Source organism: Anser cygnoides, chromosome Z (genome assembly GCF_040182565.1).
Source record: "Anser cygnoides isolate HZ-2024a breed goose chromosome Z, Taihu_goose_T2T_genome, whole genome shotgun sequence".
Lineage (NCBI taxonomy): Eukaryota > Metazoa > Chordata > Aves > Anseriformes > Anatidae > Anser > Anser cygnoides.
Window position 1 is genome coordinate 37,206,533 of NC_089912.1, and position 21,240 is coordinate 37,227,772.

Consider the following 21,240-nt stretch of genomic DNA (forward strand, 5'->3'; position numbering starts at 1 on the left):
CCTCTTTTGGTTGTGTTTAAACTGTGATTTTACAGCTGAGGTGGTGAAGAGCTTTGGAATGTATCCACAATTGCTTGCTTTTTTTTTTTTTCCCCCTTCCATAATACTTTAGCAACAAAGACTGTTTGTTATGAAACCCAGAATGACTTTTTTTCCATGGTTCAAGATGTTTATATACTCCTTCATATATTGAGTTTGACTGCTCAACATATCGTTGTACAGAAAAGCTATGCTTGTGATAGCTAGTGGATTTAATTCCATTGTTGCTAAATTAGAAATGACATTGAAATGAGTATGTGGTTTAAAAAGTCTCAAACATTTTATGTTGTAAATAGTATTGAGTTCATTCTTATTTGTTAAACTTTCAGAACAGTTTTATTGGCATAATTACATCATAAAGCATTACTTAGAAACAAATTATTTCTTGCCTGTCTTTACTAGGAGCAAATGTAATCCTCTGTAGTGGCTAGACTACCTCTGCTATGGGGTGCAGAAATATGGTTGAAATCTGGAATTCTGTGATCAGTTGAATGTGGTGTATATCATCACAGCCATCAAAAAGCTCTATCTTGCGTTTTCTCTGCCCCAGCTTCTTGATTCTGGGCTGCTCCATCTCTTGTGCTGATTCAAAAACTCATACAGCTGCACCAGTTACCACACCAGGGAACTAACCTTTACTCCCCTCAGCCTCTGGGCAACTGAGGTACAAAAGCTTAAGGGATATTTACTGCAGACATGAGATCTGGGTGCCCACATACTTTTGAAAATCCTGGTAGACATCTGTCTCCATCTTTTGGCATCAAACACTTTTAGCATTCTTGCCTAAGGTGACTTGGCCAGGACTTTGCAGAAAGTGCTAAGAATTGAAAATGGGATCTGAATATTCCTTGGTGCAGGCTGAGATCCCATAATGATCCCCAGCCTGTATTATAAAATAAGAGCAGATGAATTTTGTCTTAACTTTATTTAAAACTATTTTGGCTGTAAATCAGTAGAATAATTTTTAGCCCAAAGTTTATCATCTCTGGAACTTTGTTGCATGCTGAACATGGTGACTTAAAATAAGCATCTTCTCATCCATGGCTGCTGTTTGTTTTACTGTAATGCTGCAGCAGGTGTTAATGAGGGTTCTGATGTGAACAAAATCTGAATAAATCTTTATCTCCAGTATATCTCACTAATGTTTCTGAATTCTCATTTTAAGTAGCAAATATGAGTTCTAGGAGAAAGAATCAAAGTTATTTAACAGCTAAACTAAAAAATGAGGGTTGTGTAATAAAAGATTGACAGTTCAATTGAAAATGCAGCTGTGATTAAATGTAAAATATACATTAACAGGCATTAAAATAAATCAAAGTATTCTTTGAAGTCTGTGTTTAAACCCCTGGTAATATTATTTTAAATGGCTTATCTGATTTTGTTCTTCTCATACTGACTTCATAGTAGTAGGTGAGGTGCCTGGTTGATGACTGGGAAGATAAACTGCATCTTATATATATTTCTGTTTTGGAAGACCATTGTAACTCTGTGTGGAAATTGAGAATCTTTCATGCTCTGTAGTTTTATGCTGATGGCCAGCTCATCATTGTGTTTTATGGTGTTTTAAGATGATTTGATGGCAGGTTAATAGAGATTGTTTTATTAAATTAGGAAGTTTTGCAGAAACATTGTGAAATTTGCAAAGCAGGTTCTTCATCATGCACTTGCCTATTAGTTTTCCAAAACCGTCCACTAGTGTATCTTGCATCAGTCTGCGACACAAACATTCGCTATATCGGAGATTAATGCAATATGTAGATTCTCTCTTTATGCATTTAACTGACAAAAGAATATCAAGCTATAGGATTTTCAAGGCCTGTTAGGATGTGTTTGAGAAATGAGGTGTTCCTGTGCAGAATGAAGATGATTTAATATTTGTGTTTGGAATTTTACTTTAAATTAATGCAAAATTTTCTGTCTTAAACAAATAATGAAGCTGTTTTCGTTGCTTCAGATCCTAAACCTCAGATCTGCCTTTGTTTCCTTGTGTAGTTCCCACATTTTGCAGTAGAGCATTTTTTCCTGACACTTGCTGACATTAAACTATTTCAATATAGATTTTTTTCTATTTTACCTAAGAGCTAAGGAGAAGAAAATTCACACTAATGAAACAAGAGATTTGCTTCAATAAGGAATGCTTATAAACTGTGGGGATTTATTCTGTATAACTCAGTCCTGGCTCCTGTGAAGGGTTTCTTGTCTGTGTTTTCTTCCAGCTTTCTGAAGGTTCTGTTACTTGCAGGCTGGTGTCGGCCTTACTTTAAATATATTTGTTTGATGTTATTTTGATGACTCTTGTTGTTAGAGCAGGCGTACAAAAGCTTACTCCATTTCCAATAGTCTTATAGTGAGAGCTTTTTATTACTATGAGTTTAGCTGCAAGTAATTTTAAAGTACTTATGGATGGTATCAAAAATACATTTAAATTAAGTGTTTACCATATTATCTGGCAAAAAGTTTGCTTTGAAAGCTGATAGCAAGTTAAGAAATGTTTGTTATTCAGACTTCAGTCATCTGAGTAGAGCAACTGCAACAAAAACTGCAGGTTATTTCCCCCTCCTTTAGCTATTTTTATGTGAAATTGCAGCAGTTAAGTAACATGTGCTGTGGCGGTTCTAATCTGCCATAACTATGAAAGGGGCGCACTGATTTTATGCTACAAACTGCATCTTTTGTAGACTATTCACCACCCTTTACAGGTCTGCCAAGCCCACTCTGCAATTGGTTGCCAGGGGCTGCAGATGTTGGAAAAGAGAAATTTCAATGAAAGGCCCTGATTCAGCAACCTAAGCAGCCTGCCTCCCCCAGCCAAAGTAATCAGATTGGCAGCTGAATCAAAGGGTACAGTGGGCCCTTTGTTTGTGAGCTCCAGAGGTTAGTAATTGACAGAAGGTCAACAAAGTTTTATGAAGAAAAGAACAGAATATTAGAGGGTATTAGGCTGCAGAGGGAGAGTTTGAGAGTTTTATGTTATTGAAAGAAAGTTGGAACCTGAGTCAAAGGTTACAGTTGTGGGAAGCAAAGGGTGCATATTGCCATTTGAATCTGAAAATAGTTTCAGCTACAGGAACAGGACTATTGATGAGCAGAACGAATGGCTGAACAAAAATCAGCAGTTGCCCTAGCTGTAGGTAAGTGCAGTTGTTAGTGTCGAAGGATTTTTTTGTAAGCTTTGGGATTTAACATGCAATGGTAGAAGGACGGTCATTTTCCTCATAGAATCATGAGTCTGGAAGAGATCTTAAGAGGTCCTGTTTCACCCTGAGGAAAAGAAGAATTAACTGTATCTGTGCAGTATCGTCTGCAATAGGTGCTTGTCTAATCTCCCACCTTGGAAAATGTCATTTGTGGAGACCTGTGCAGTTGAAGAATGCTAGGTCTCAGTCCATGTCTAATCTCCTTCAGACTAAGCAGGCTTTGTCATTCATTTTTTCTTTTTGTTGGTCATATTTTTAGACCAACCCTGTGGCACTAGTTGTAGTATTTCAGTTTGTCCCAGATCCTTTTTGAAAGGTGATACACAAAACTGGAGAAAAGACTCCAGGGGTTTACTAGTGTTGAGTAGACTGGAGGGATTACTACTGTTTACATGTTCTGGTGTGATATTTGCCTTGTTTGCAGTAACTTAAGATTGTTGACTAATGTTCAATTCTAATCCATGTAAGCCAATTCAATGCTGGCTTCTATGTCGGTTATTACTCATCTCTGCTCTATTGGAAATGCTTAAAAATAATCTCTTTGTTCCATTATTTTTCCAGGAACTGATGTTAAGCTGATGGGTCTATAATTCTCTGGCACTCCTTTTTACCCTTTTTAATAAGTAATAAGAACTATTTGTGCAATTTCCAGCCCTTTAAGATCTCATCTGTTCTATACAAGAACTGAAAGACAGTTATAAACGTTACATGAAATTGCATCAGCCAGCTCTTAACTGCTCTAAATTAATCAGGCCCACTCTGGCTGAAAATACCTGACTTTGTTATTCTCTTCCTGTTTGAGGCTGAGGCTCTGGTTTGTCCCTGGTATTAATTATAATAACTGCCTGCTTGGGACTGGCTTTTTGATGAAGATTAATGTATTGTTTTGATGTCTGTTTATAGCCATAAACATTTTTAAATGTCTTTATTGCAATTACCTCTCAAGTAATGAATGATGTGTAAACTCATAACCATTTCAGAAGGAAAAAATTAATTATTTTATGATGAACGGTGTATGGACCCTAAGATGGTGTTGTTTACCAGGCAATTTAGTTTTTCAAGTGTGTGAAAGAGCATTCCTGTCTCAGTAGTGCAGGATGATTTCTTGTGCGTTATGTTGGTCATCAGTGCCTAAAATGAAGTAGTGAATCTACCTGCCCTAGAATCCTTGTCACTCAGCAAATCTTTCTCATATTTGTCAGGAGAAGGGAATTCACATGAGAAGGGAAAACTATTTCTATTCAGTTGGAAAAATGTTTTATATATTGCTTTTTTTTTTCTTCTTCTTCTGCAGTTTGCTATAGTATGTCACAGAGATTGAGTAATATTAACTTGTATTTTGTACATCAGAAGTATTGAACATTGACTTTAAGTATGATTTGTGTTTTGACGTTCGTATTTTCCTTACATTGAAATAGCTTCCTCTCCTGCCCTGAAAACCTAAGATTTTTTTCTGTGTAAGTAAGCAGTATAAAAGAGGTACTATTTACAGTAGCTACATTTTACTTGGTGGTATGGTCCCTGAAAAGAGGGGTATTCCTGAGGATCTGACGGGTGGTAAATCTGGAACGTGCATTACCCCATACAGGGATTCTGCATTCAGGCTGAGTTCTGGTTATGCTGAAGTCTTGTCCGTTCAAGTAGTGCACAAGGAGGGCAAACACTGGTCATCTTCTCTACCTGACAGTCACTGCAAATGTAGATTGAAGAAGTGGGTGTTCAGAAATAAGCTGTCATGTATTTAAAGTCTGATCAGAGAATATGTGTAAGTGAAAAACATGAGAGCAACCATACTGGAGCAGATCAGAGGTCTACTCAGCTCTGTGACATGGCTCTGATGGAAACAAAAAGGAGATGCTGAAGAAAAAGGGTAAGAAGGGGGCTGGCAAGTATAGTAGTACTTCTGGGTATATTCCTAGCCTCCAGCCATTTTGAGCTCAGGGATTTCCTCACCAACATATGATTTCTGTAGATTAGTTAGTGCTCAATGGATTTTTATTCCATGAACTTGCCTGGTCTCACCTATACTCCATGTGATCTCTGTCCACAACCAAACTACATCTCATCTGAGAAAATGTTACCCTTCACTTGTTCTCAAATTGTCTTTTGCTGTTTTTCCCTCATACCCCTATGTCTTTTATCGAGAGGTTGGTAAAAGAGACAACAGTTTGAATCTGAATAGTCCAAGAACCTCATGACTCAAAAAAACTTTGCTGCCATACACCTCAGCTATCTTCTCCCCAGAATTCTAGCAGCTGTGAAGAAGCTATTTTGTAATTTTTAGTATCCTCATTGCTCTTCTCTGAAATTCTTCAACTCTTCTGTGCCCCTTTTCAAGATGAGAGCACCTGAACAACATGCAACGTTCAATGTATTAGAGAATGGCTTAGATTTATACAGCAGTGGCATAATGATGTTTTCAGTTTTATCCTTTATTCCTTTCTGAGGTATACACAACACTGATTGGATTTGCTTTTCTTACTGCTGCTGAGCTCAATTTTGATGGAACTAATAATGTTGAGACCAAGATCTTGTTCCTCAGTTATCATAGTTAGCTCTGAAAAAAGATGGTATTTAGAAAAAGTTTTCCCCATGTGCATTGTTTTTCATTTCTCTTCATCATTCTCAGCCAGGTCTGTTTTCACTCTCATTCCACGTCTTCACTTTCTTTACTTTGAAAATAAATCACAGAATGATTGAGATTGGAAGGGACCTCCAGAAATGATCTAGTCCAAGCCGCCTGCTCAAGCAGGGTCACCTACAGCATGTTACACAGGATGGCATCCAGGTGGGTTTTGAATATCTCCAAAGGAGGAGTTTCCATAACCTGTTTGGGTGGCCTGTTCCAGTGCTCTGTCACCCAAACCACAAAGAAGTTCTTCCTCATATGGTGATGGAACCTCCTGTGGTTCAATTTATACCCATTACTGCTTGTCCTGTCACTGGCCACCACTCAGAAGAGTTTGGCCTCATCCTCTTGACATTGTCCCCCCAGATATTTGTAGAGGTTGATAAGATCCCCTCTCAATCTCCTCTACTCTAGGCTGAACAGGCCCAGCTTGCTTAGTCTTTCCTCATAAGACAAATGTGATACCTGTGTAACCTTTGGTCATTCCTTTTCCATCCTTGTAGATTTTCTCCCATTCTGGCAGCAGCAGAACATGTGAAAAAATGCCAGGAAAAAATACAGAAAGTAGGAAGAAAAGTAAAACGGGATATCCAGACCGGAATATTGACTAAATTAAATGGGAAAAGGCATGCAAGCTAAAAATCTGATTTTTAGCTGTATAAGACAGCAAACTTGATGTATATGTCTGTGGAAAATTGGTGATGGCACATGATTGGGGTGCATCTGCCTTACAGTGAGGGAGTTAAGGAAAAATGACAGTGAGGGTTATTATCTAGATGATTTAACTAGATGATCTTTAAGGTCCCTTCCAACCTTAGCCATCTACTGATGGAAGTACAAGGGATCTTCTCCTTGCAGGATAAATGTACTAAGTTAGGAATTCAAATTCAGAAAGCACTGAAAATTATATTCAACAAGAATACATATTGTTTTCATTGGAGAGTTTCTTGGTTGTAGGATTCTTTTATTCTGTTTAACACAAAGGGAAAAGATTTTATTTGGTTGCAGCATTTTCTTGATCATCTGATCCATAAGCATTTCTGGTGGAAAAAACAAAAAACAAAAGATTAATTTTTAATGCTGATAATAACATCATGGTGTTTTAACTTATGGTTCAGTAAATTCAATCTTAAGCTTGGGAATTCATATTGAATGTGGTCTAAGTGGAATTTTGCAAATTGCAGAAAATATAGATGTTTCTTTCATAAAAGCAACAGTTTAAGTGACAGATCTGTTTTGTATTTATAATTTACAAAGTACACAAAGTATTTTCAGTCTTAACATTAGTTAGTTACAAAGACTTTGCACGTAGGTGCTGTCTATGATTTGTAATTATCCTCTCATAAAGCACATCTGGAGAGAAATGTTTTTACCAGACATAAACATATCAAGCATGAGAATGAATTACACAAAACTATCGTTGAAACATATTTCAAATCAGCAAATGCTTTTTTTCCTCTTTCCATCTTTATTCTGAAAAGCTTTCAAATAAAAAAAAAAAGAGTGAGAGATGAGTTTGGGAGGAAGGAAAAAGAGAAAGATATTTCTGTGCTAATTTATCTGAGTTAATGCTTTTTCCTGCTATGAATCTCCCTAATTGACTGAAGAAATGAAAACAAGTCTTTTAAAATAGAACACATGGCATTAAAGCAAAAGTGGCACTCAGATCTTGGGCAGTTGGGATTCTGGAGGACTAAGCATAAAGTAATAAAGTGTGCCTAAGAATGAACTTCTATAAATAATCTTTCATGCAATGAATACTGGTGGTGGATTATGATCATCTGAATTTGCCAAGTCCAAGTGCTTGTGGACTGAAAGAACAGTTACTTTTCCTATTCTTCCTTTTGCTCCACTGTCTGGTCTGAAATCATACTGTTATCTTCCTTGTGGCTGGTAAATGTTGAAGTCCCTCTAAACTCCTTGTGGAACCTGGAGGAGGTCAATCAGAGGCAAGGTGAACTTGCCTAGCTGCTTCTTGGTAAAAATTAGAGGTGATATATCTGATATATATATATTCTGTCATATATATATGACAGAAGCACCCCTTACATGCCTTTATCAGTTCACACATAATCATGTCTACCCAAGCCTTAAACTTTCTAGTTCAAAAGAGAGTGTCTTACCATATGTATAGCACTGTCTTTACCGTTACTCTAACTGGGGTGTCAGGGAATGAGCACACAATTCATTTGGCATCAGAAGCACTACCAGACTAGGAGCCTCAAGCAGTATGAGATGAAGGGACGGCTGAAGTAATGACAAAGTGCGAGGATTGAGAAAAAATACTTAAGTGCAGACCTGCTATAATGTAGAGGATCTCTCTGATTTCTGTGTTTTACCCAATAAACTTAAAGGCAAGTTAGCTAAATCTTTTGTTCTCAAAAATAATGGTGACAGTCTTAATTCTTCTTTCGTAATGCAGGGGGAGTTATAGATGTCATTAATTGTATTTCATCACTGTGGCGTGCAGCCAGAATGTTTTTATAAGATTTATTTAGTGAGAAGGAAGAGCTATGAGGGCAAAAGGAAGAGTGAGAACCTTTTCTCGAGTTCTGTTTTGTCCAAAATGTCACCATGAACACCCTTGCCGAAGCAATATCTACAGCAAGTACCACATTTTTCACTTTGGATCCTGATAACCTTAGATTTATATGCTGTCTCTTAGTGATACAGCAAGACAATAGGGAATTTGGATGATTGAAAGTGAATTAGTGAGAATACAAAAATATGGGGGATCTGAGAAGTTGTTTTAGTAAGAACAATGGTATAACCTTGTCTTATTTATAAGTTTAGCTTTTATCCTCAAAGAATAATACTTTCAAAAGGGAGAGCAAACAGGAGAATGTCCACTTTATAATGGTCAGGATTTCCTAAGAACTGCAGAAGCAAAGGAACATGGAAGTGTTTTTTGCTGTCGGAAGGAACTGATAGCTGACTAACATTAGTTCTGTCTTGCTCTGATATATGCTAGACATAAGCAACGAGGGCAAACAAAAGAAAGTCCAGAAGAAAGTTTCATCAGTATTTGGAATACTTGAGGAAAGATAATGAGTTCACTATAGCTCAGTACTTGAAAAAGTGGTAAAATCATCAGGGAAAATTTTTCATTGCTTTGTTTTTGTTTCTGGGAGATAGATTTTAGAGATGTGTCTGAGAATAGGATAAGAAAATTAGCAAAGATGGTGAGTCTGACCTCTAAAAATATAATCTAACTTATTGTAATGTAACTTCAGAAACAGATTTATGCCATTTCACTGTTGAGAATGTCAGTAAAGTTCAGGTACTACTTAGTTTGCTGGACCAGTGAAACTATCAGGAAATACATGATTTTTTTTTTAAAAATGTGTGAACTTCATTCTGGTGAGAACTGGAATATTTTTTTTTAAATTTTTTTTTAATGCTGCCCATGCTTGTAAAGCACAAGGTGTTATACAGAACTGATTTATTGTTATGTTTTTTAAACTGGTATGGATAAAAACTGTCTTGCTATTAGGTGTTACCTGTATGTTATTCTGGAACCAGGATTTGGCCTGCATAAGTTAGCTGAACTCACTATCATGATTCAGTTTAAGAGACAGATTAAGTAAGAACCTCAGTTTAAACAAACCTGTTATTTTCTTCCTAGGTGAAATGGAAATTCCAGATTCAAATGACCCCTTAGGTCATGTGGATGGACTTGAGAGACCAATTCCAACACCTAAAGGTAAAATTAACTGTAGTTCTGTTTTTTTCTGCCAAAATATAAACATACTTTACAAAGCACCAAAAAAATCCTGTTGTTTTCACTTATCTGTATATACATCTCTGTAAGACAGGCAGCCTTGTATGTCTTCATATTTCTGATTCTAAGCAGGAACAGTGAGGTTACAGGAGTCTGTAAAAAATAATTTTTAAGCATGTTCTTAAGGCTTGCACTGAGGGATTGTTTGATTGACCCAAACATGTATGGTTATTACTACCTTCCTACTACATTGTTCGTCAGGTAGGTGCCATGAATATGATCTGAGTTTGTACAGTACCACGCTTGGCATTTATAGGTAAATTTAAAGATATCTCTGAATATCTTTGTTTTGAGATAATTAAATCTAGCCTCTTTAATTTATTCTTCTGTGGCAACACAAGTGTACTTACAATTTAAGGAACTCTGAGCATTAGCAATTTTTTTTTAACAGACTGGAATAACAGAATTTATAATAAATTGTTGGTTAATGTAAATTTGTGTTACACTTTATTACTTAAAGTGTAGATCCAAATGGTATGATCTGTAAATTTTCTCCTTTACGCATGCACTGCAATCACAAATTTACTGCAAATTGTGATTCCAAATAAGTAGCATAACTTCATAAAACAGAGCACTTTCAGTATTTCGCCTGAAGAAACACATGCTTTCTAACTTGTAGTGCAGATTTTTTCTTTTTATGGATCCAACTGCTATATAAAGTAAAGACTGAGGCAAAGAAGGCATTCAGTACTTCAGCGTTTTCCCTGTCGTGTGTAACCAGGCTTGCCACCTTGTTCAACAGTGGGCCCACATTTTCCCTAGTCTTTCTTTTGTCACTGATGTACTTATTGAAGCCTCTCTTGCTCTCTTTGACATCCCTGGCCAGATTCAATTCCATTTGGGGTCTAGCTTTCGGAATTTCATTCCCTGATGCATTTTCTCTAAGTATAAGGATTGTCTTATACTTTCTGGTGTATTTTTTTTTTCCTCACCCCCCTCCATATGTCAACCTTTATACTTAGAAAAAAATGCTCTCTGACTTACCATTAGCAGTCTTAGCAAGATGAGAACATGTTGAAATCTACCAAGCTCTGAGATGCTGGCCAGATATTCTCAGAACTTCTTTTTCAGAGATCTCAAATTTTGAGGGGACCATGGAATACAGTCACTGTATGCTATCATAGATGTCTGATATCAAATAATTCTTTTTTATTGTGCTTCATCTGAAAGTTAGATTTCTTACCTTGACTGTACTTATTGGAAGATTTTTCAGAATCTTCTGTTAATCTTCCATTAATTTCTATGCTTAATTGGATAGAAAAATGACATGTTTATCTTTTCAGAGAAAGACAAACATAGGAGAAACTGAAAGATAAACATAGAGAAACTAAAAGATTCTCTAATCAGGATCTGCTCATTGATGTGAGATACTCTGTCCCTCCCATTTGAGGGTAAACGGGTAAACTCAGGACATTCTTCTTCCCAGCCTTTTTCTATTTGCTGAAGTTCCCAAATTATTTTAGAGGATTCAACTTTGTCTTCCATTATAGGAATAATTTAAATAACTGTCATTTGTGTCAGCAACACTGTATGCTAGAGTTGTGTTATCTACTCCACACTCAAGTACCCAATACTTTTGATGGGAAAAAGTCAATGTTAATCTTTAACTGCAACTGACAGACTTGTTTAATTGGTAAGATGGTGCCATTCTACTCTTTTGTTATGTCCGAATTTTTAAGGATGCAGCCATAAAAGAAAATGCTTCTTTCATGTGACATAACTTGCTAAATTCTTGCCCAGAAAGGAGTTGTAGTTATTTCCTTTTTTTTTTTTTCAGAGCCACAGGCAATACCTGCCTGAGGAAGTAATTAATCACATCTCAAATGTTTCTACGTCATAAGGATTTTTATTTTCTTCAGAGAAACAAAAAAAAAGAGAGAGACCCTTGTTCTTATATGACTCATTGGTATAGAATCAGTTGCTAGTTTCTAGCATATCTGGTCTGGAAGTGGCCTCATTTTGCCTCATTTTTATATTTCAGAAATTTGTGTGTACCATGAGAAAATTAGAAAGAGTCCTTAGCTTCTTCCACCATATTGGCCTTCTTTTCTTCATTGAGGAATGTTTAGTTATAATAATCTGTTTGTGACCTTTATTTTTTTTTCTTTTCTGTTAGTAGAATTGACACAAAATAGGCCTGAAAATAATAGTAAACAAGCTTCAATATTGCGAAGGTTAGATCCACTGCAGAACTGTGTAGGTCACTTTTGTCCTCAAAATCCTCCAGAAACCCTGAAAAATGTTTCTGTCTCCAGAAGTAACCAGGTTAAGCAAGATATTATTAATAATATGCAACTTTTAAAAAAGTTGTAAGTCTGTTCATTCAAGTGAAACCAGCCTTCTAGTTCTGAACAGACTTAACTTCACTCTGACAACAACTTCTGAAAGTTGATGGGATAGGACCATGACTCAGTCATCAAGGAGAATTTACCTACCAGTAAATTTACCTACCAACAAGGAAAATTTACCTACCTGTTTCCTTTAAGTAAATACCTGAACTGCCACCAAAAAAGCACTGCCTCTGAGCAATGTTTTTCTGGAACCAGAATGGAACAGTGAGCTTTTGCTGTAGGAGAACTTAGGTCTTCTGGAGGTCTTTTGGATGTGTTGGAATGATAGATAAATAAATAAATAAGTAAATAAATCTCTTCCCAGTCCAATGAGTTCCACCAAGTAGGACACTTAATCTAAGTAAGACACCTGGGCTTCATCCCTCTAAGTATGAGAAAGTACTGCTCAAAAATAGGTTTTCTTCTGCTAATAAGAGAGCATAAGCCCACTGATTTAAGTGTGAGGGACAATGTTCAGACTGTGGCAATATTTCAATGGAAATTCTTTATTCCCGAATTGGCTGTAATTTATTCCAAAGTATATCTGAAGTATCCAGCTGCTTGTGTATGTGATCCAAAGTGTATGTGATAATAATTTTATTTTACATGCTTGTGGATGCATTTTTGTACATTGAGATCAAATCGTATGAGGAAAATGGGGTGCAAATAATGGGATTAAATTAGGCTGTAAAGGTATCAGTTCATCTGGAAACATTATGTGGCAATGTATAACTCAGTCTCCTTAACTACTCATGTATTTTAGGAGAGCTGCCAAACATCTCTTGTATTTCCTAACCTGGCTTCAATATATTGCTATAGATTGCTCATCTTCGTACTGGAGTTAAAGGGCAAAGAATTGAGAAGATTGTTTTACATTTTAGAAAAGTCTGTGCAAGAAATGAGGAGTCTTAGACTTCTCCACCCTCTCCTTATTAGAGTGGTGCTTCTCAGTGTGTTTCTAGTCCTGATTTATATGTGGAAGGAACCACTTTACTGGACTCTCACCATCTATTGAGGTGCAATGGTATGATATGTGTCCCCTAAGCTCTTGTACTTTCAGCAGTGTTGCTGTCCAAAACTCTAGAAAGAAGTGCTTTGTATTTCAGCAATCTTCATCTTTCTTATCTTTTATGACAGTGTTCTGATCTTAGATAAGCTCAGAACACTCCACAACACTTTGATATTTTTATAGATTACCCGTCAATTCTTTGAATGTTTTATACTCTTTACTGTATTCATAACAGTACCTTCGGGAGTAGTGTCATCTTTAAGTCATTTCTTTTACCTGTAAAATTAGAACACTGTTAACATTATGCTATTCCATAAGCTAAAGTATGTTTTTTAAGTCAAAAATTATGTCTTATTACTGGAAAGTGAATTAGCTCCTAATGGAAATATGATTGGTTTATATAGATACATCATTATTATTTATATATATAAAAATACATATGTATATATATATAAATATATTATGTTGGATGTAAAGTATTATTAACCTTAAAAGAAAATGCCATCACAGAAAGTTGCTAGTTGAAGCTGGGGCAAGAGAGCCTATGTTATTTTTTACAGCCTGCAAAACTAACTATGAGTTATTTGAAGACAAAAATGAAAATCATGGAGAGGAAGAAATAAAGAAAAAGCAAGGAGTTGAGGGAATGATAATCCCACATTGCTATTTAAGCAAATGATGTTATATATATTTCTAATGGTTTTGAAAACTGGGAAGTCCTACAAGATGAACCAAAAAAGGCTTTGAATTGGATGCAGTTTTGCAGAAAATAAAATTTCATTTTTTATATATATAAAAGATGATTTTAAATGATTAGTATTTAAAGCTAATGCTGTTGCAACTTATGATATATAATACTGAAGAGATGGATTTATGCTTTTTTTTTGACTGTTGCATTTAAAATTATTTAAGTGCATATATGTCAGAGAACGTGCATTTTGAAAGGTGATAAAATATATATGTAATTATCATTTGCTCTGAAGATATTGTTTTATCTTTAGGTATCTAGCACTTTATGATTCATATTTTCCATTCTTTCAGAAATTGGACATGTGGAACTTGGAATAGTATTGTACAAATAACCACTTAGGTCACGTGTAAATTTGGCAAGTCACTTAAACTCTCCTTGCTTTACTTTCTACATTTGGAAAGTAACATTGATGATATCTTCCTATATCCTAAGACTGGAGTATTCATAAGTGATTAAGAATTTCTGAAATAAATAGCTGCAAGTTTTTGATAATTGCTACTCATGTAGGTGATCATGGTGATAGTTTGAAAATTAGTTATGGTTGGTTATTTCTAAAATCAGCATAGGGAAAATGAGCAGCAACTAACAAAAATGGAAATCAAAACTCTAATCAAAAACGTCTAAGCCAGAACTAATTTGATTCAGAGTAACTAAAAAGATTGAGAGATTTTTTTTAGAACCAACTCCAGAATCACAGCTAAGATCTTAAAATAACACAAGTAGAATGATCATTTTGTATTGTGTTTATGACAAGCATGCCACATATGGTTTGAGACAATAACTATGACATCTAAGTCCCAGAATAATATAAATAAAAAGAAGAAAAATAGTATGTATGTAGGGTTTTTGTGATAGTTGCTTTCTTTATGTTTTTAGCTTAATATGTGTTTTTGTGCATATCACAATGATTTGATGTTCTTACCCTATGTGGGAAAAGTTTATTTTTATATTCTTGCCAAAACATGCAAAATAGTCCTGTCATCTTAATTTTGATTTGCTGTGGAATTCTGTTTGATATATTTGTATCAAATCTATTTCATGTTAAAATATGAAGGACTGGCAACGTAACAAAGACATTTCAAAATATGAAAGAGTTCTCCAGCATTCATGTCAGTCATTTCCCTAAGCTACTTTATTCACAGGATACATACAGTATGATAGTATAGCATAATATATAGATTAAGTTGTATTATTCTCTCATAGCTTCTTGACAGAACAGTTTTTACTCCGTTCAAGCAAAACAATTATTAGTAACGGTTGTACACTATGTTAGAAACCATAATAAAAGAGAAATTTAATTTAGAGTACCTTTGCCTACAGCAAATGCAGAGACATCCGTCAGATATCTTTTCCCTTTGTAGTACTTTAAGCATTCTGATAACCAAGCCAAAGACCACTGAAAGCAAAGGAAGCATTTTCCTTCATTTTCATGAACTTTGGAACAAAGCCAGAGTACAGAAAAAGACTGTATATAAAACAGTTTTTGTGTAACACAGAAAACTGCTGGCCATTATACTTGGATTTTTATTTTTTTTAAATCTATTTGAATACCTGTATTCCAAAGGAAATAGAATTGTTTCTAACATGACATTTACAGGTTTAGTAATGCCTTTTTTGCACATAGCAAGCTCAAAGCATTTTATAGAGAATATTTATTCTTTGTTTCATAGATATTTCACTATTAAAACAGACAAATCTATTCAGTTTTTAAAATCTAGTTGTCTGTTACAGAACAAAGAATATAGAATGCAAGTTAAATAAAATACAAGTCCTAGCGTTTTCATGTTTCATTTTCCTCTGTACTTGTCCAAATGAATGTTTACTTATTAAGAGAGAGAGCTACATTGAAAAAGTTTGCTTTTAATGTTGTTTGGGTACCATTTTAGTCTGGGAACCAGTTTGTTTTTTCTCCAAACCATTTCATCAAGCTGGCGTCCACACAGTGTTTGTGGTGTGCCGTACATCACAAAAAGTAACTGCTAATTATCACCACAGAAATTAAATAAGGAAAATGTTCTTAAGAATATGGTTGGTAAAATTTTCCACTTTGTTTGAAAGATTTGCAGTTTGGGGTTGTCTAAATTGGATGCCAAATAACAGGGCAGCATAAGAAATGGCTGCCCACTCTTCCATACAATCATTTCAGATTCAGTAAGTATATAAATGCCAGACTTCAGCATTATTTCTCAAAGAGGAAACAAACCTAGCAGAGTGTACACTTCAGGGTACTGACATAAGCAATGGATAGGCCTTCATGTTGCCCTAATGCTCCTAAGCTTTTCCACAGAACTTTGAAGAAAACAGGAGCGCTTCAAAGTTCGGTAGGTTAAAATATTTATTACTTGATTTGTAATAACAGGGTAATTTAAAACACTGCACAAAATAAAATTGGCAGGAGGAGTAATGAACTAAAGCCAAATTTTGACCTGCAGGAAATGGATTCAGTTACACTGACTTCAGGGGAAGTGCATCTAATCACACTGGGTCTGAATTAGTCCATAAATCTTTGGCATTGCTTTTAGTTGTAATAGTTTTGTTCTCATTATTAGTGGGATCTGATTCATAAATTCATATGAAATATTTTGTTTTAAAAGCTATAGACCAAATTGCTTCCTATAGTAATTCTAGTTTAATTGGAATAACAGCAAGGTTTAACGTGGATTTAGTCTTGAATTAATAACAATTCTTGATCTTAATAAGTAAATTTAATGTCTATTTTCAGATGAATTAATTTAAATGTAATATCCATAGCTAACCTCAGCTGAAGACTCAACCCAGGTCATTTTAAGTCAGGAAAAGTGAAATAGAGATAGACGGTTAAGCAAGCTATAAGATGGTCAATGACACAAAAGCTGACAAATAGCTCAAGAATATTGTAGGCTTCTCACATTCCTCTGTGTTAAGAACAAAAATTGTACTGCAGAACCACAGTGACTGTCAGCTTACAGCACCTGAATTGGCCCCATAATCATGGAAAGCATCCTCTCTGCCTCTCTCACTTCATAGGAGTCAGGAGATCAGGAGCAGCTCTGAGCTAAGTGACTACATCTGTGCTGGTTCCATGCTGGAAGTGGTCCAGCCTCTCATGGCCCCATGTTGTGGCTCCAGTCTTCCACCAAACAACTTACTGTCACTGACATGACTGGATGTCATTGCACTTCCTCAGTGGGCCCCCCCCCCCCCCCCCCCCCATTTTTTTTTAAGAATTTGTTTAATTTTTTTTTCTCTTTTACTTTTCCACTTCTTTTCATAAATTGGTTCTTCTAACTCAATTGGTTTTATTGACTACGGCAACTCTTTTTCAAACATATTTCAAATTAATGCAAACTGATTTATCTTCCTGCCTGTATACTCTGCCTCAACTGCACTGTTTGAAAATAAGCTACATAGGGATTATGAAAAAGTAGCAAAATAAATGTTTATATTCTTTAAATAATGAGCAAAAGTGAAATAGGCATGGAAATTCCTTTTCTGCTTTTGGGGGGGGGACCTTGCTTACATTCTTGCTTACAGTAATTTAATTTTCTGTTACTTGCCAGACTGTCATCCTAGTTATTCCAACTCTGCAGCTGTGAAATGTAACTGTAAATGACAAGAAATCCTAAGCAAGACCTGGCAGAAAGCATTCATGTATCTCCCCCACATTTTCTTCCTTTTTTTTTTTTTTTAACAAAATGCTTTAATATACATATATTTTGTGTTCTGTCAAAATGTTTTAAAGACCACTAAGGAATAGTAGGCTAACAACAGGGAAAGTTAATGTAAGATTGCAGACAGAATAATTTATCATTTTATAAGCAAAAGGATAACAAACTAATTTTCCTTAAGATTGTAATGTTATGCAGAGATTATGTATTTAGATCTTACTTCATTTTCTGTTTACTGACATACTAAATTCACATTTGCCTCCATTGTATTTTCATACTGTACTGTAAAGCAGGAATTCTTTTGAAATGCCAATTGTATAGAACAATGTAATACTCAGTAAAACCCATTTTTTCAGCAAAATTTGGCTTTCCAAATTCTGTATATTCTGATGTTTCTACTGCCACTTTTTCCTTTTCCAGTGCTACCCCTAGCCATTACAGAGGAACTGATTTTCATGGTTATGTCAAATGTAAATCAAAGCAGAGCATCAATTTTCTTAAAGGTATTTCAGGAATTAGACTGAGAATGTTGACTGCTGCATTCTGGTGTTAGATTCCTATACAGTGATATGCTATTTCCTAATTAGACAACTGCAAAATAATCTATCTGATAGGAAATGGCACATATGGACATGCATCAAAGTTACTTTTTTATTTGGATCTAACTGACACAAAAGTGAAGTGCAATATGAAGTATATGTAATGCTCGGCGTCTAGATAAATTCATGAAAGGAAACATATGAACATGACAGATTAATATTTTTCTCACTTGTTTTGACAATGTCATTATTATTTCAGTGGAACTGAATGCTTTCAGTGTGTGATGCACTTCAGTTGCAGGACTTCTAATGCCAACTCAAATTTAAAAGCAATAAGCTACAGAATTTATGATTACCAAATTTTTCACATCGTTCTTCTGTCAATTATTCCATTTATCATTTGAGATCACCAATACAGCATACAGGCTTCCTGACAAGCCCTTTGCTTTCAGCAAACCACAAATTAGTGATTTTAGTTTTCATTTATAAAATTAAAATCCACAATACCTGTTTACTCAATATACATACAAACTTTTCTTTGTCCATTTTAGCACTATTTTGGGACTTGACAAAAAAAATGGCAGCCTATTATCAATTTAAAAATATAGCTTCAAAGTAGGTGAAAGGAGATAGAAATGTAATGGTATTAACTCATGTTTGACCTCCTAATCTGCATACTTACCTGCAGACAAACCTGAAGTCAATCACAAAAGACAAATTGGAGTGTGATGCTATTCTTTATCTAGGACAGTGAACTGTATATTTATTTATTTATCTATTCATATATCCTTGAAAGAAAGCTGAAACTGTTTCCAAGATGGACTCATAAAAATGTGCCTTTGGGCAGTCTTTTATCCCAACTCAAGTGAAGTTTGATCTTTTCTGACCTCTTACCCTTACAGGTTACTTTCTGACCTTTTTGGAACCAGTAAACAATATCACTGTAGTCCAGGGGCAAACAGCAATCCTCCACTGCAAGGTAGCAGGAAATCCGTCTCCAAATGTCAGATGGCTAAAAAATGATGCTCCTGTGGTGCAGGAGCCAAGACGTATCATCATAAGAAAAACAGATTATGGTTCACGTCTGAGAATCCAGGATCTTGATACCACGGATACAGGATACTACCAGTGTGTGGCTTCCAATGGGATGAAGACGATAACTGCAACAGGAGTATTGTTTGTAAGGCTTGGTGAGTTCCTGGCTTATATAATTGCTCAGACTACTTTATTGGCTAGGTATTAGTTTTCACAATAGCATAATAAGAAATGAATATGATGTTTTAAGAATTCTCAGCAATGAAAAGAAATAAATAAAGCCATTGCCAGGGGCCTCTCCCCCATTGCAGAACTTCATGGTTGAACTCGATACCCATTCACCAGTAATAAAAAAAAAAGTAAATACAGATGGAAAAGTCTGTAAATATGTAGCGAAGAAAAAATTTTAAGTGCAAGAATAATGTATTAAAAGGTAACATTTCATTGCCTGAAGTTTTCACTTTAATGCTGAGCACAGATTGTTTAAAAAAAAAAACAAAACAAACAAACAAACAAAAAAAACCAACACTGAAGAGAAGCAGTTTTTGTTTTCTTTGTGATGCTCAATAGTGCTGTACCTATCCTTGTGAAATATCATGTTGGTACTGCTACTTGAAAACTGGCCTCAAAGTCTGCCCCTTGGGAACAGACCCACTGCACCTACGCTACACCTTCAAGAAGTACTTTTATTGTTTTTTGAAGACTTGATCATTCAGTTTGCAAGCAAAGCTTTCATTTATTTATTTTGCTTGTGCTTCTGATGTATTGAAAAAATAATTCAAGACATGTTTTCCTAAAATGTCTTCCAGTTTTATAGTGATAATAACTAACTCCACAGTTTGTTTGTAGTGATTCATTAAGTGCTGGCTATCAGACCTTGTTCCCATTGTGAGAAAGGTTAAGGGCATACCCTTGTCATACCATAAACTCTGATAGTAAGGCTCAGGTGAGGCTTAGTAAGAGGTAAGCGATGTGTCAAGATAACACATTGTCTTTTTAACAGCCTATATTTTTATGGCAGCAGATATTTTCCAACAAAAAATAAGTCCACTCAAGTTGCTGCCTGAACAGACAGAAAGATTCATGTGATTTTTATTTGTGGTCTTGAAAATAGCAATATGTAATTATGTGCAGGAACCCAGAGGCTTTTGTTTGAATCTTGAGACAAACCTTCCTTAAAGAGACAGTTTGCTTTAGGTTGCCTTTTTTTTTTTTTTTTTTAATTTTTATGCTGTTGTCCTTGAGCCAAACTTGCCAGCAATGTTTGTTTGTTTTATGTTTGCAGGTCCAACAAACAGCCCAAATCACAATCTTCAGTAAGTACATTTTGGAAAATTACTTAATGTACTCTGACCAATTTTTCTCTGTAAGAATTTGGTTCATAAACTCAGTAAACACTGCCTGCAACCACAGTATGTTTACTAAAAATATCTAATATGACTGAAAACTCACAGAATGACTGAAACCTTTTCTGACAGGGATAGCATTGTGTTACTGTGGGTTTGGGTTTGATCAAATATTCTCAAATAGCTTCTTCTTGCTTATTTCATATTTAGGACAATGAAAATACCACAGAGTCATGATGTTTGAACACTAATTGTTTACAGGGCAAGCATGGGCTGGATGAGTGGTTAAAAATGAATGGGTAAAATGCTTAGGTTGCTGTGGTTGTAAATTTATCTATGTTATACTATTATAGTTTGAAAAGTCAGGTAAAACAAAACTAGAATCCTCTCTTTGAGCAGTTAGATAACCTCTATTTGTTAGTGTCATTTTGACTTTAGTAGTTACTGGCTGATTTTTCTTAGTTGTACTTAGTTGTTCACTTGCAGATCTAAGTTCATCTTTATGACTGGATCAGCTCTATGTATTCTGCTTTATTAGTTTTAATTTAAATAATACATACTGTGAATTCTTAAGATAGATTCTGCAGCATATCAGTTAAAGGCATATGGAACACAACAAGGCCTTTTTATGCGTTAATTTCATAAAGTTACAGTTGGAATGGAGTAATTCAAAATAAGGATAAAAGTGAATTTGTAAAGATGCATGGGTGTTTTTAAGACATACATAACTGGTCAGTGCTTGAGACCACTGAACTGCCTTGAGTGGAAATTCCTTAAATTGCTGCAGTGGACTGACCACCACAGCATCCATTTTACAGATACTTTACTCAATCTTACATGTATAAAAGTAATAACACATAGTACACATTCTTGTACTTTATATATGCACAGAATGTGCAAATTAATTTAAAGGATTTCAACATTGTAAAGATTTCAC

At 35.2% G+C, this 21,240-nt stretch overlaps 1 protein-coding gene across 2 annotated transcripts in view; it reads left to right on the forward strand.

Moving 5' to 3' along the window:
• Positions 1-21,240, forward strand: part of ROR2 (receptor tyrosine kinase like orphan receptor 2) — a 152,007-nt gene that overhangs the window by 98,140 nt on the left and 32,627 nt on the right. For both annotated transcript variants that reach the window (XM_066987871.1, XM_013195444.3), the window contains exons 2-4: positions 9,491-9,568; positions 18,825-19,112; positions 20,243-20,273. In XM_066987871.1, the coding sequence (XP_066843972.1) occupies positions 9,491-9,568; positions 18,825-19,112; positions 20,243-20,273 (397 nt within the window). The remainder of the gene's footprint in view (positions 1-9,490; positions 9,569-18,824; positions 19,113-20,242; positions 20,274-21,240) is intronic.